Raw genomic sequence first — 13,902 nt, forward strand, 5'->3', positions numbered from 1 at the left:
TTCAGCAGCTTATGACACAATGCACTAAAATAAACATTCTAAGCACAGCGTTGTGATCGTACGCTTCACAAAACAGCCACTGCTGATCACATCGATGTTATATTACGCATTAAAGGATTAAAAGTGTTAATTGTTTTTTTCATTATTCAGCGGTTCCTCCGCGTACCACTTGGAGGAAGCCCGCGTACCACTAGTGGTACGCGTACCACAGTTTGAGAACCACTGGTCTACCCAATTCACCTGTACCGCATGTCTTTGGGACAGTGAGGGAAACCGGAGCACCTGGAGGAAACCCACGCGAATGCAGGGAGAACTCCACGCAGAAACGCCAACTGACCCAGCCGAGGCTCGAACCAGCAACCTTTTTGATGTGAGGAAACAGCACTACCTACTGTGCCACTGTGTTGCCACCCAGCTGCAACCCATCACTGGGAAACATCCATAAACACTCATTCACACATACACTACGGACAATTTTAGCTTACCCAATGTCACCACATATTTTTGGACTTGTAGGAGCACCCGGAGGAAACCCAAGCTAACATGGGGAGAACATGCAAACTACACACAGAAATGCCAACTGACCCAGCCGAGGCTCGAACCAGCAACCTTCTTGCTGTGAGGCGATTGTGCTACCTACTGCGCCTGCCTATATATACTCAAAAAGCAAAATAACACATTATTTCCTTCCCCCTTTTTTTATGGCATCTCTTGCTTGGCTTCCTCTTCTGCTCTTCTCAGCTTCCACTGAGGACTCTGATGGTGTGTGGCTGATGAAATCCCATGGGTCTTGCTGCTCTGCATTTATATAAAATATATGAACAGACATAAAGGCTTTTAGTAAGATATAGACATGTTTATTTTCCTGTTTAATGTGTGTGTAGTGGTTGTCCAACAATTTCACACACTAAACATTTACAGATACCCTACAGACACTATACATTACTATCAAACAAAGGTACTATCATCAGATCATATGGGAGATTGTGATCATTTATAGTGGTGATAATTAAAGCGCAGAGGGGAAAAGGCTTAAATAGTAAGCTACTGTGCTAAAGTCCTAGGCAAACGTTACTAGTAATGGGGGGGTGGGGGGGCGGGTATTGATATATTAAACTGGCATGCTACAGAAAATATCAATTTACATTTCCAAACATTAATTTTGTCATTAACTTTGCTGTAATTAACGTATACAGGGAGAAAATAGTCTGGGTCCGTGTATCATCCGTTCATTTGATTATTAATTTTATTACGGAAAACGAAACATCAGAAAAACGATGAATATTTCGTTTTTCTGTTTATTCTGTTGGCAGAAAAAACGGAAACTCGTCTGTTTTTCTGCTTTTTAACTTAAAACGAAATATTAAAACAAACACAAAACCAAAACTAAATAATGAGTCAAAAAATGGTCCGTGTACGGTCCGCGTACGTTTTGTTCATTTGTTTTCCATTTTCAAACGGAATAAAGGAAACGGCCGTTTTTCCGTTTTTCTTTTGCTCACGAGAAAACGAAAAAACGAGATTTTGGCTGGATTTTCGTTTTTTGGTTTAGAGTAGGAAAACGGATAAACGACTTTAAAATTCATTTTACACATGTAGGCAGTGCTGAAACGCCCACTTTCCTCTAATTGGTCAACCAAATCTGCGCTCGTGACGTCTTCCTCAAAATAAAAGCCTTACACGCAGGCTTTTAATTATTATTTAATTTTATATATAAACAAAGTTTACATATTCTATCATTTGAACCACACGCAGTTAGCAAGCTTACATTCATTACGTATGTATAAATTAAATAAAAACTTAAATCAGCAGTATTCTTAGACATTTGTCATTAAAATAAGGTCATAGTTCACTGCCAAGCTTCTTGCTGCTGTGCACCTGATGCTGAGCAAAGAAAGCCATTTCCGAGCAGCACCTGGTTTACATGATTGTTTCAGAGCTATTGTAGGCCTAAATATAGCCCACTCTGTATAAAATAATAATTTATTATTATTTTATTATTATTATTATTATTAGGCCTATTATTATTATTATTATTATTATTATTTACTTAGTTATTCAGTGGTTGTAAGAACACATAGGACCATGCATGGGGCTATAATAAATGGTACCATTTGTTTCTATTGTTTTTTTTCCTATTTTAATTTAATATATGCTTTTAGCCTATTGTAAATATTTATTTGATAATTAATACTTTTTTATTGCAACGTCAAAGTAGGCCTGTCTTATTATTATTATTTTTTGTTATTATTTTGTTGTTGTTGTTGTTGTTGTTATTGTAGCAGGGACGTAGCCACAGGTGTGGCAGAGTGTGCTGGTGCCACCCAAAGTGGCATCACCTGAAAATAGATGCCTTAGCGCTAAGCGCTCGCAAAAAAACTTGTATGAAAAGTAATGATGAATGTGTTGGGAAAAAAAAAACATTCTAATTATTTGTTAATAAAATAGTGCAGCATTATTCTCAGTCAGTGTAGGATGAAAAAAATAAGATCGCCAGCATTTCAAGGTTTTATTTTCAGTTCATTGCTGTGACGCGCTATATTTCACGAAGGCTGCATGAGACTGAAAGCGCATCTTGCTTATTTTCTCTATTTTACAAAAGCATTGTTTGTTAATATATATATATAGTGTACATATATATATCCATACAGTCCAGGTTCTACCGTTCCAGAGAGTGTGGGGCATTGCTTTGCATAGTTATAAAAACTATTGCATAGTTATAAAATAACTACATTTCAAGAATATGTTAACACTTTCAACAATTCAGGATTATTTATTGCATCAAAAGTAATTTCAAGGTAACGTTTAATTGTATGTATAAACTGCTTAATTTGTGTGTGTAAACACCTAAGATGCAAAAAGCTTTTTTAGACCAGAATAGGCCTACTAAATGCAACGTGCAATGTATGTAAACTTATGACTTAAAATGTCTTAAATGACTAAATTTAAGTCTTTTAAAGTTTTTTAATAATTTAAGTTTAACTTAAATGATTTAACTTAAACTTTAAACTTCAAATTAACAGAGTATGGCAAATAAAGTGTTTATTAAATGGAGGTCAGGTGTCTATCTTAATTATAATTATTAAATAATTAAATATTATGACATTATATGTCATTATGACATTATAATTCAGTGGTGTATTGGAGAGTACGCAGGCAACCTTTTAATTAATTAATTTTAAATAAGTGGTTTATCCTAAATAAAATACAATGGGATCGGTGGATGTACAATGAATAGTTTAAAAACCCCTGGTTCAGACTAACAGACGAGCTAGCTGTCTGTGCGCTGAGCTAATAACTTGGCATTTGCTCTTTTCGGTGCTGCCAGATGCATATATAGTGCATAAAAAAATAAAAAGGTAATTCGGTAAAGCGCGCGATGCGCGCAGAAATAAGCGCACTATATGCATATGCCGAATTAAGTTCTCTTTTTCTTTAATCAAGACTTTTCCATTCAAGCAATTACAGTTATTAATAGCTTAGTCCTTATAAACGATCAGTTTATAAAATACACAATTTACGGATCAAGCCTAATGAAGAATAAGAAGAATATGCAACGCATTATGATCCTTGAATGATCAGAGCGCATTTATATAAACTATATATTTTATATAATCCATGAATATTAAAAAAACATTATACACTTAAAGTAATGGAACATTATATGTTATAAAATCTAAACTATTATTTAGGCTACAGGCGCCTTTTCGGGGCTGTTCAGCGCGTGCGTCAAAGAAAAGACATGACACAATTTTTAATTAAAACTTGTTGTTTATTTACAATATCTAAAGGGATATAAAACATCTAGCATGCATCTCCATTCTCAACGAGTTTCTGTGTTCTGCTCACCTGCGCTCACCTGCCGCCTACTAAGTCCGCCGCGTGTGCGCTGGGGAGGACGATGTCCACACTTGTGGTTCAGGAACGCCACCTCTGGCTAAACCTGGCCGATATGCGCGATGTTGACAAAGTTCCCTTTCTTGACTCGCCCATATCCCAGGCTGGCCTGTTCGGCGACACCGTCGGTGAATTCACACAGGAATTCAAGGCGGTGAAAGAGCAGTCGGATGCGATGGGCAATGTCATCTATCGGCGAGCCATCCTCCTCCGCTGTTCCTCGCAGAGGGCGCCCGACAAAGAGTGTTGCCCCGCCCCCGCCTGCACCTCCGGCCAAGCGAGCGCGGCGTACACCTCGAAAGCAGGCAGCCCCTCCTGCCCAGGGCGCCGTTAAGTCCGGTAAACGGACCGCGAAGCGTCCCTGAGACAGGCCATCCGGAGAAGAGGAAACTTGCTCTTTCCCCGCTGGAGGGCGGGGCCCAAATAACAACGGTACTTTTTAGTGCCACCAAAACATCAGTAAAAGAGCACTTTTTCCCTTCCCCGGATGTGACTGCACGAGCTCTGCCAGTCCGGGATGCGCTGCCTTCCGGCTCGCAGACTCTACGTGCTTCGCCAGTGGCTCACGAGCGCTGGGGGGACGGTCTCCCTTCCCTCAGCCCTCCAGCCCCCTCTCCGGAGTCAGGGTGCGGAGCCAGAGCAAATCGCTCTCCTCCAGCTCTTCCGCGGGACCCTCGTGCTTCCCGGATCAGCACACCCACTCCGCGCTGCCCCACCGCTGGTACGTCAGCGATTGTAGCGATGACTCCATTAGCGAGGGCTCTGCCTGCCTGGTTAGCGCGGGCCGGCCCCTCGCGGTGGCTCATACGCACAATCAGACTCGGTTACGCGATTCAGTTCGCGAAACGGCCCCCCAAGTTTACGGGCGTGTATTTCTCCAGGGTCAACCCCCTGTCCGCCCCTGTCTTGCGAGAGGAGATTGCTGCCCTCCTGGCGAAGGGTGCAATCGAGCCGGTTCCTCCAGCCGAGATGGAGAGTGGGTTTTACAGCCCATACTTTATCGTACCCAAAAAGAGCGGTGGGTCACCGCCAATCCTAGATCTGCGCGTTTTGAACCGCTGTCTGCACAGGGTGCCGTTCAAAATGCTCACGCAGAGGCGCATTCTCCAATGCGTTCGTCCTCAGGATTGGTTTGCAGCTATAGACCTGAAAGACGCGTATTTCCATTCTTCCACGCCACCGCCAATTTCTGTGGTTTGCGTTCGAGGGTCGAGCGTGGCAGTACAAGGTCCTCCCCTTCGGGCTCTCTCTGTCTCCGCGGATCTTCACCAAACTCGCGGAGGGTGCCCTAGCGCCCCTTCGGCTCGCGGGCATTCGCATACTCAATTATCTCGACGACTGGCTGATTTTAGCCCACTCGCGGGAGCAATTGATTATGCACAGGGACAAGGTGCTTCGGCATCTCCGCCTACTGGGGCTTCAGGTCAACCGAGAAAAGAGCAAACTCGCCTCCGTGCAGAGAATTTCTTTTCTCGGGATGGAGCTGGACTCGATCACCATGGTAGCGCACCTCTCCGAGGAACGCGCTCGCCTGTTGCTGAACTGTCTGAGGGAGCTCGACAGCAAACTAGTGGTCCCACTGAAGTTCTTTCAGAGGCTCCTGGGGCATATGGCATCCGCAGCCGCCGTCACGCCGCTCGGGTTGCTCCATATGAGACCACTTCAGCACTGGCTTCACGATCGGGTCCCCAGACGCGCATGGCACGCGGGCACACACCGGGTCTCGGTTACTGCGCTGTGTCGCCGCGCCCTCAGCCCTTGGAACGACCCCTCGTTCCTACAGGCCGGTGTGCCTCTAGGACAGGCGTCCAGCCATGTTGTTGTTTCAACAGACGCTTCCAACACGGGTTGGGGGGCCGTGTGTCGCGGGCATGCGGCTGCGGGCCTCTGGAAGGGTGCCCAGCTGCATTGGCATATCAATCGCCTAGAGCTGTTGGCAGTGTTCCTCGCTCTCCACCGCTTTTTACCGGTGCTGGAGCGGCAACACGTGCTGGTCAGGACGGACAGTACGGCGGCGGCGGCGTATATCAACCGCATGGGGGGTATGCGCTCTCGCCGCATGTCTCAGCTCGCCCGCCGTCTGCTCCTCTGGAGTCACCCGCGGCTGAAATCGCTGCGCGCCATTCACGTCCCAGGCACGCTCAATCGTGCAGCCGATGCGCTCTCACGACAGCTGTTACGCCCTGGAGAATGGAGACTCCACCCCGAGTCTGTTCAGCTGATATGGGCGCGATTCGGGGAGGCCCAGATCGTTCTATTTGCTTCCCCCGAGAACGCTCACTGCCAGTTGTTTTTTTCCCTGACCGACCGGCACGGATGCACTGGCCCACAGCTGGCCTCGGGGCATGCGCAAGTATGCGTTTCCCCCAGTGAGCCTGCTCGCGCATTTTCTGTGCAAGGTCAGGGAGGACGAGGAACAGGTTCTGCTAGTTGCGCCCCTTTGGCCCAACCGGACCTGGATATCAGAGCTCTCACTCCTCGCGACGGCCCTCCCTTGGCGGATCCCTTTGAGAGAGGACCTACTCTCTCAGGGACAGGGCACCATCTGGCACCCTCGCCCCGATCTTTGGAACCTCCACGTGTGGTCCCTAGACGCGAGGAAGACTTAGGTAACCTACCGACTGCGGTGGTTAATACCATCACTCAGGCTAGAGCCCCCTCCACGAGGCGCGCCTACGCCCTAAAGTGGAGTCTATTCACTGAATGGTGCGTCTCTCGCAGAGAAGACCCCCGAAATTGCCAGATTAGTGTTGTGCTCTCTTTCCTTCAAGAGAAGTTGGACAGCAGGCTGTCGCCCTCCACTCTCAAGGTTTACGTGGCCGCCATCTCCGCTTATCATAGCGCGGTAGCTGGCGGCACCGTGGGAAAGCATAACCTTGTAATCCAGTTCCTTAGGGATGCTAGGCGAATTAATCCATCTCGCCCCCCTCTCATGCCCTCTTGGGATCTCGCCCTCGTTCTCACGAGTTTGCGATCCGATCCCTTTGAGCCACTCGAATCAGTATCTCTAAGATTTCTGTCCCTGAAGACAGCTCTGCTGGTTGCGTTGGCCTCCATCAAGAGGGTCGGGGACCTGGAGGCATTTTCGGTCAGTGACTCGTGCCTGGAATTCGGGCCGGATTACTCTCACGTCATCCTGAGACCCCGCCCCGGTTATGTGCCCAAGGTTCCTACCACCCCCTTTAGAGATCAGGTAGTGAACCTGCAAGCGCTGCCCCCGGAGGAGGCAGACCCAACCCTTTCTTTACTTTGTCCAGTTCGCGCTCTGCGCATTTATGTGGACCGTACTCAGAATTTTAGATTATCTGAGCAGCTCTTTGTCTGTTATGGCGGTCGGCAGCAGGGAAGTGCCGTATCGAAACAAAGATTATCCCACTGGATTGTGGATGCCATTTCACTCGCTTATTCGAGTCGAGGTCAGCCGTGTCCCCCGGGAGTACGTGCACACTCCACTTGAAGCGTTGCATCCTCTTGGGCGCGTGCACGCGACGCCTCTCTAACAGACATCTGTAGAGCTGCGGGCTGGGCGACACCCAACACATTTGCAAGGTTTTACAATCTGCGAGTGGAGCCGGTTTCCTCAAGGGTATTAGGTAACCCTTTGGTGATTGAGGAAACAACTCGGTAGGGTGTTGAAACACGCTTGCTGCGCCATTCTCCCTAACACGGAGGTGCGTGCGCCTTTTTATCTGTCAGTAAAGTTCCCCGTCAGGTGAGCCCTGCAGATTCCTCCGTGGCCCCCAGCACTGACTCAGCGGAGGAGTCACTTGCTGGCCCACTACGTTGTAGGTCTGCCCGCGTTTTGGGTATAGGTGCCTGCTATGCGTGATCCCCACTAGGCGATTCCATATGCTTATTCCGCCACGGTTAAGTTCCCCCCCTGGGCGGACCCGTGTCTTCCCTCTCTGCTAACCACTCTTTGCTATGCGTACTCCCCCTTTTTAGGGCTAGTCCATATGTGAATTCTGCCATCTATCCCCCCTTGGGTAACGGATGGCCTACGCAGCGTCCTCCCTATCGGGATTGCACGCTTCCCAACGTACTGTTGTATTTCCTAGAATTATCTAGATGCTCACGACTTCCCAAAAAATATATCTAAATCCGTAAAACTTCTGTTGAAGTAGGATAAATTAGGGCCAGGGACACGTTGGAGGACCGCGCCTCCCATGATGTGGGTGCGTCACGCTTGCTTGACTATCTCCTCATCGGGGGCGTTGGTAAGGTGCAGTCATTATGGCGCTTTCCATACTTCTCCCATTCGTGGATTTCATCCACTTTATGGCACTGAAGTTCCCCAACCGAAGGGGAACGTTTGAGGTTACAGAAGTAACCCTTCGTTCCCCGAGGAGGGGAACGGAAGTGCCATACTCCGTCGCCATAATGACTGTCCCTTAGCTGTTTGAAAGTCTCTTCAGCTTAAAAGGATAGCGTCTGCTGGCTTCAGGTGCGCTTATATGCTGGGATAATTGCTTATGCCGCACACCTGCGCAAGCTTACGCTGCCAATTAATTTCATTCATTGGCCCATTCAATACTCTCCAGACAAGCGGCTTCTGATCCGAATCCTCCCATTCGTGGATTTCATCCACTTTATGGCACTTCCGTTACCCTCCTCGGGGAACGAAGGGTTACTTCTGTAACCTCGAACGTTAACCTGTATTCAGCAATACTTCCAGAGTTAACATTAAAGTACATCAAAATAGCACATGTAATCAAATGCATGGATATGATTTTTATATATAAATGCAAATTCTTGTATGTTCTGATGTCAGTGGGGTGACCCTTGCGGTTTTAATGTAAATTTCTTCATTTAGGACATCATGTGATTGTACCCAATAATTACAGATTTCACTATTTTCCTGTGTCTCCAGGAAGTAATGTCTATAATGATATTTGTGTAGTCCTTCAATCTACACATATGAGGAAGCTGATGTCAATGTGAAAAACAATGACATAGATTTGAATGTGTTAATGTGAATTTTATGATTTCACTTTTGAGTGTGCACCATGTTTTATTACCCTCTGCAAATCATCTGTTCTTACAGTTTTTATTTAATATTTAATAGACAATAACCTGAAATGTATACCTAAATATTAATTTCAAAACGTTAGATTATTATACCTAACTCAAGAGTTACACATTATACATAATATTTTAAGAAATTTAGACAATTTCATTTTGAAATTTAAACAAACTTTGGACTGACTAGTAATTTATTTATCAGGTTGAAATTAAAGGTGTACTAAATAACTGCAGACACTTGCATTTTTTAAATTCTATTTTATGCATTGATGAAGACACAATGGCACCACACAAGTTAGTGGCCATTTAGCAGCAGCAGTGTGCCGTTCTGTCCTCAGACTAAAGAACTAGGTATAGACCAATTGGTTTAAAAATTATTCCGATGATTATTAAACTGCTTTTTAAGTTAATTGAGATAGATGCATGGTGAAAAATAACTATGGTCAGTCATTGGGAGATTTTACTGCTCTTACAATTTCTGTTGTTTCTTGTGTTCATTGCTTTTCTGTTTAATCGTGGCCGCTTTTGTACTAGTTGGCAGAGAAGAAAAGGATGGGTTTTTGGGATGATGGAAGTTAAAGGAGATCGCCGCCTACCAGTCTTAAAGATGGTAAAGGACCGTTCCAGGACCACACTGGTGCCCATCATCACAAGGCACATCAGAAGGGGGTTAACTGTTTACAGTGACAATTGGAGGGCATATCTGAATGCATTACAACCTTTACGATACAGACACCTAACTGTTAATCACAGTGAAAATTTTGTTGATCCCCGAACTGGCTGTCACACACAACATATTGAAAGGGCTTGGCTTGCCATCAAGGCACAGGTATCAAGATTAAGGGGTAACAAGACTACAAAACTATTAAGAGAACATTTGAAATTCATTCAGTGGCACTACTGGCTGGGAAGGCGAAATAGCAAAGTTGCCTTAGCACAGCTGATCCATGACATTAGAAAAGCATACCGGGTTCATTGAAAATATATATACCATTTTTTTCTCTTTTATTTGCTGTTTATATTGTGACATTTCTTCAGATTCTAAAATTTCCTGATAATACAAACAATTAACTTGTTTTAATACATTCATAGCTTACTCAAAATACTTGTGTAAAATACTATGTTGCAGAGTAAAAATCAAATACGAATGTGACAGTTTTGATTTAATATATCCTGGGATATTATTTACAGCACTGATTGTTTTCTTTATTGCTCTTTTAAATTTTGCTTTTGTGATTGCTGGCACTCTGTTGAACAATCTGACTTTACAGTGTAAATTACAATATTCTGTTACTTTGCTAGAACATTGGAACTGCAATGCAATAAAGTTACACTACATATTAAATATACTATTCCTTTGGATTCACCATGCATTTTCCCTTGCTACAGTTATATGAGGACATGAAAGGACAGTTCATGAGAAGTTACCATGTCAGTACATTGTTAATGTGTTTGATTTGGATTTATATTACACAGTAGTTTGTGACCATTTTGTAAGTACACTTTTAAAAAAAAAATGTTTACACTTTATTTACATACAGTATGTACACATTGGGTGGACGGTTTCTGAGGAGTTTCCATGTAGGTACACTGTTGTTAGGCAGTTGCACGGAGGATTATGTTTTATATATTACATAGTAATTTGTGACAAATTTACACTTTATGATGAGTGGATAGTTCCTGTGGAGTTTCCATGTAAGTACACTGTTAATAAGTGTTGCATAGAAGATATTTTACAAGTTACAGAGTATTTTGTGACCATTTTACACTTTAAATTGAGTGGATAGTTCCTGTGGGGTTACCATGTAAGTACACTGTTAATAAAGTGTTGCACAGAGGATATTTTACAAGTTACAGAGTAATTTGTGACTATTTTACACTATATTGAGTGGACAGTTCCCGTGGGGTTACCATATAAGTACACTGTTAATAAAGTGTTGCACAGAGAATATTTTACAAGTTACACAGTATTTTGTGACTATTTTACACTTTATATTGAGTGGACAGTTCCTTTGGGGTTACCATGTAAGTAAACTGTTAATAAAGTGTTGCACAGAGGATATTTTACAAGTTACAGAGTAATTTGTGACTATTTTACACTTTATATTGAGTGGACAGTTCCTGTGGGGTTACCATATAAGTACACTGTTAATAAAGTGTTGCACAGAGAATATTTTACAAGTTAAAGAGTAATTTGTGACTATTTTACACTTTATATTGAGTGGACAGTTTATGTGGATTTACCCTGTAATTACACTGGTATCACAATGTGAGACCTTCTAATGAAGCTTTATTTCTGTCATACAATGTTCACAAGTACATGGTATGCAAACAGGTGTGGAAGTGAGAAAACACCTGCAAGTACATACTGTTGTTACACAATGCACTTACATAATTCTTGTTACAGATGTGTACTTTCTTAGTGTTGTTACCAATGTCCTGTTACACATTTGTACTTACACATACTATTCAGTGGGCTGTTACATGTGTGTAGTTACACCAATATTACACAAGTAATTACTATGTACCAGTGTGTACATATACTGTAGTTACATACTACTTACACATCTAGTTACCATGTAAGTTCACAGGTATAAGCGACAATGTAAAGTGGGACCCTCATTTGATACAGTTTCATTTATGTATCTTCAAACGAATAGCAATATATAATGTTGTTTATGTTAATTTTTCCTGTTTAGAATTTAACTGACCCTTTAATTGCCATTTCTAAAGGATTTATAACACATAAAAAGTCCTCATTTTAGATTAGGTCGCAAAACTGCATGAAATTAAGTTAATAAAGCACTTTTTAACATACAAATTAACTTTTAGTAAATGCCTGAATAATAAGAATTATAAACGTTACCTTGAATAGTTTTTTAATAATTTACTGACTCATTCTAAATGATCTTAAAAAACAACCAACTATGCTTAAATAACTATTTTGTAAATAATGCAATACTTCATTTAGTAATGAAAAATAAATCATTAACAAAGTATGAAAGTACAATTATTTAGTACAATGTGGCTATTAGTCAAGAATACAGAATTTGTGGCTGCAGTTATAAACTTCTTACTAATGTTTATTAATGTTGAGTTAATGCTTAACAGACAATGCATTCATTATTTGTTAATGCCCAATAAATGGTTCATAGTGTGTAGTTATTATAGAGTGTTACCGAATTTTCTTATTTTGAACTTATTTTGTCAATAAGGGAGCATTGTTTTGTAAATATTTCTTAACTTGTGAAAGTTTTGTGAAAGCACCCTAGGTCAAATGCAAAATACATGCATTATAAAGTTATGATATTATCCTGTCCAGTGTTCTTCAAACAACTGGGATAATTTAAGTACACAAGTCACTAATGTCATTCTAATGTTTTTTTTTTATATTTTATTAAAAAAAAAAATATATATATATATATATATATATATATATATATATATATATATTTTAAATATAGCAGCATACACAATATTTGCACATTTGTTACAGTTAAGCATTTTTCTTTTAAGGGGTCTAATGTTAAAACACAATTTGGGGTCAGTGATTATGAAACAGCTTGATCTCATAATAGCCATTAAAATGTCCTGCTGTGAAGAAATAAACGGGGGAGGGGTGATTTAGCTCAAGGTTTTTTTATTCAACTGAACTCTGCCAGTCCTAGATCAGACCACTAATGTTGCACAACTGTCCACTGTCAAACTCTCTATAAAACGAGCCATGCTCTGCTGAATTTGCACTGCATTTAGGCACTGGCCACATCACTTGTATTGAAACATCCCCAGCCTGAAACCAACTTGAAGACATGCAGTCTGTCGATGCCAAACTGAGCAGAAGCTCGCTGCTGCTGGCCTTGCAGCGCTACAGCACTTCTGTGCACAATATGGAGCAGACCATCCTGCTGCCTAGCCTCTTGCGGGACATCCCATACAATGATGCTCCAGGTGCCACAGACAACAGCATGGATCTGTACGAGAACTACCTTATGCTGAAAGATATCAAGAACATGGTGGAGAGTGGTCTGGTCCCACACGAGGATGGCGAATATCACACATGCCTGCAGAAAGACCTTGAGCCACTGCTGGAGGCTGAACCTGAGGTGCTTTTCCACTTCCATCTGTGCGGTCTGTTCACAGTCATGGCTACCCTTGGGAAGAAGTCTCAGAACTTGACAGAGAAATACTTAGACATCATTGGTTTCAGTCGTTAAGGATAAGGATATCCTTCTTTTAGGGTGGAAGAAACGACCTGGAGATCTGTTTACATCCTCATCACATTTTGTGGCTTGCAATAAAAATATCAAACTCATGTTGCCTTTAAGTATTTATTTTAAAAGATTTTCTTTAATATTTAAATAATTTTATCTGGTGTTAAATTATTAGTTTGGGCTCACTGAAAGGATTGTTGGTGAACAACTGCAAATAGAAAATTAACAAATAACAATTAATGTAAATAATGTGATTTTTTTTTTTTAAATTGAGGACCATTTTGTAACCTACACACACAAGAAAATTAAAATGTACAAAAATTAGTTTGACACTCACACACACACACACACACACACACACACACACATATATATATATATATATATATATATATATATATATATAGATAGATAGATAGATAGAATTGCATGTCATTGTGCATTCATAGTTAAATCATCATTTATTAATCATCATGTCCATTTTTGACAATAAACAAACAATTGAAATTTCTAAATTAGTGTACTCAATGTTTTGTTTATATATTTTTTTATATTTTAACATCAATATTTTTTAATATCAATATCATTTTGTTTAATGCTTTAGTCATTCTATGGCAAGTCATAGCTGTTAAGTAATTTTCTTATTATGATGAAAATTATACGATGGTCTGTTTCCTTTCTATTTGTCCAAGAGCTAAAAAATAAGGCACAACCTTCAGCTGTGAAAATTGAGCTTTGTCCAAAGGCCTGTGCCACTAAGCTAGATTAGTTT

General features: G+C 41.8%; 1 protein-coding gene across 1 annotated transcript; it reads left to right on the plus strand.

Annotated features, from left to right (window-relative positions):
* The first annotated feature begins 12,701 nt into the window (after window positions 1-12,701).
* On the plus strand, window positions 12,702-13,175 carry thrsp (thyroid hormone responsive). The gene has a single exon (NM_001130789.1). It carries the CDS (start codon window positions 12,729-12,731, stop codon window positions 13,131-13,133), a length of 405 nt encoding a protein of 134 aa, NP_001124261.1. The 5' UTR covers window positions 12,702-12,728; the 3' UTR covers window positions 13,134-13,175.
* The last annotated feature ends 727 nt before the right edge of the window (window positions 13,176-13,902 follow it).

This window comes from Danio rerio, chromosome 15, assembly GCF_052040795.2.
Source record: "Danio rerio strain M-AB ecotype USA chromosome 15, GRCz13ab, whole genome shotgun sequence".
Taxonomy (NCBI): domain Eukaryota; kingdom Metazoa; phylum Chordata; class Actinopteri; order Cypriniformes; family Danionidae; genus Danio; species Danio rerio.

What these genes read in the sequence shown, in the direction of transcription:
- thrsp (NM_001130789.1), top strand. Translation starts at nt 12,729, where the DNA reads ATGCAGTCTGTCGATGCCAAACTGAGCAGAAGCTCGCTGCTGCTGGCC.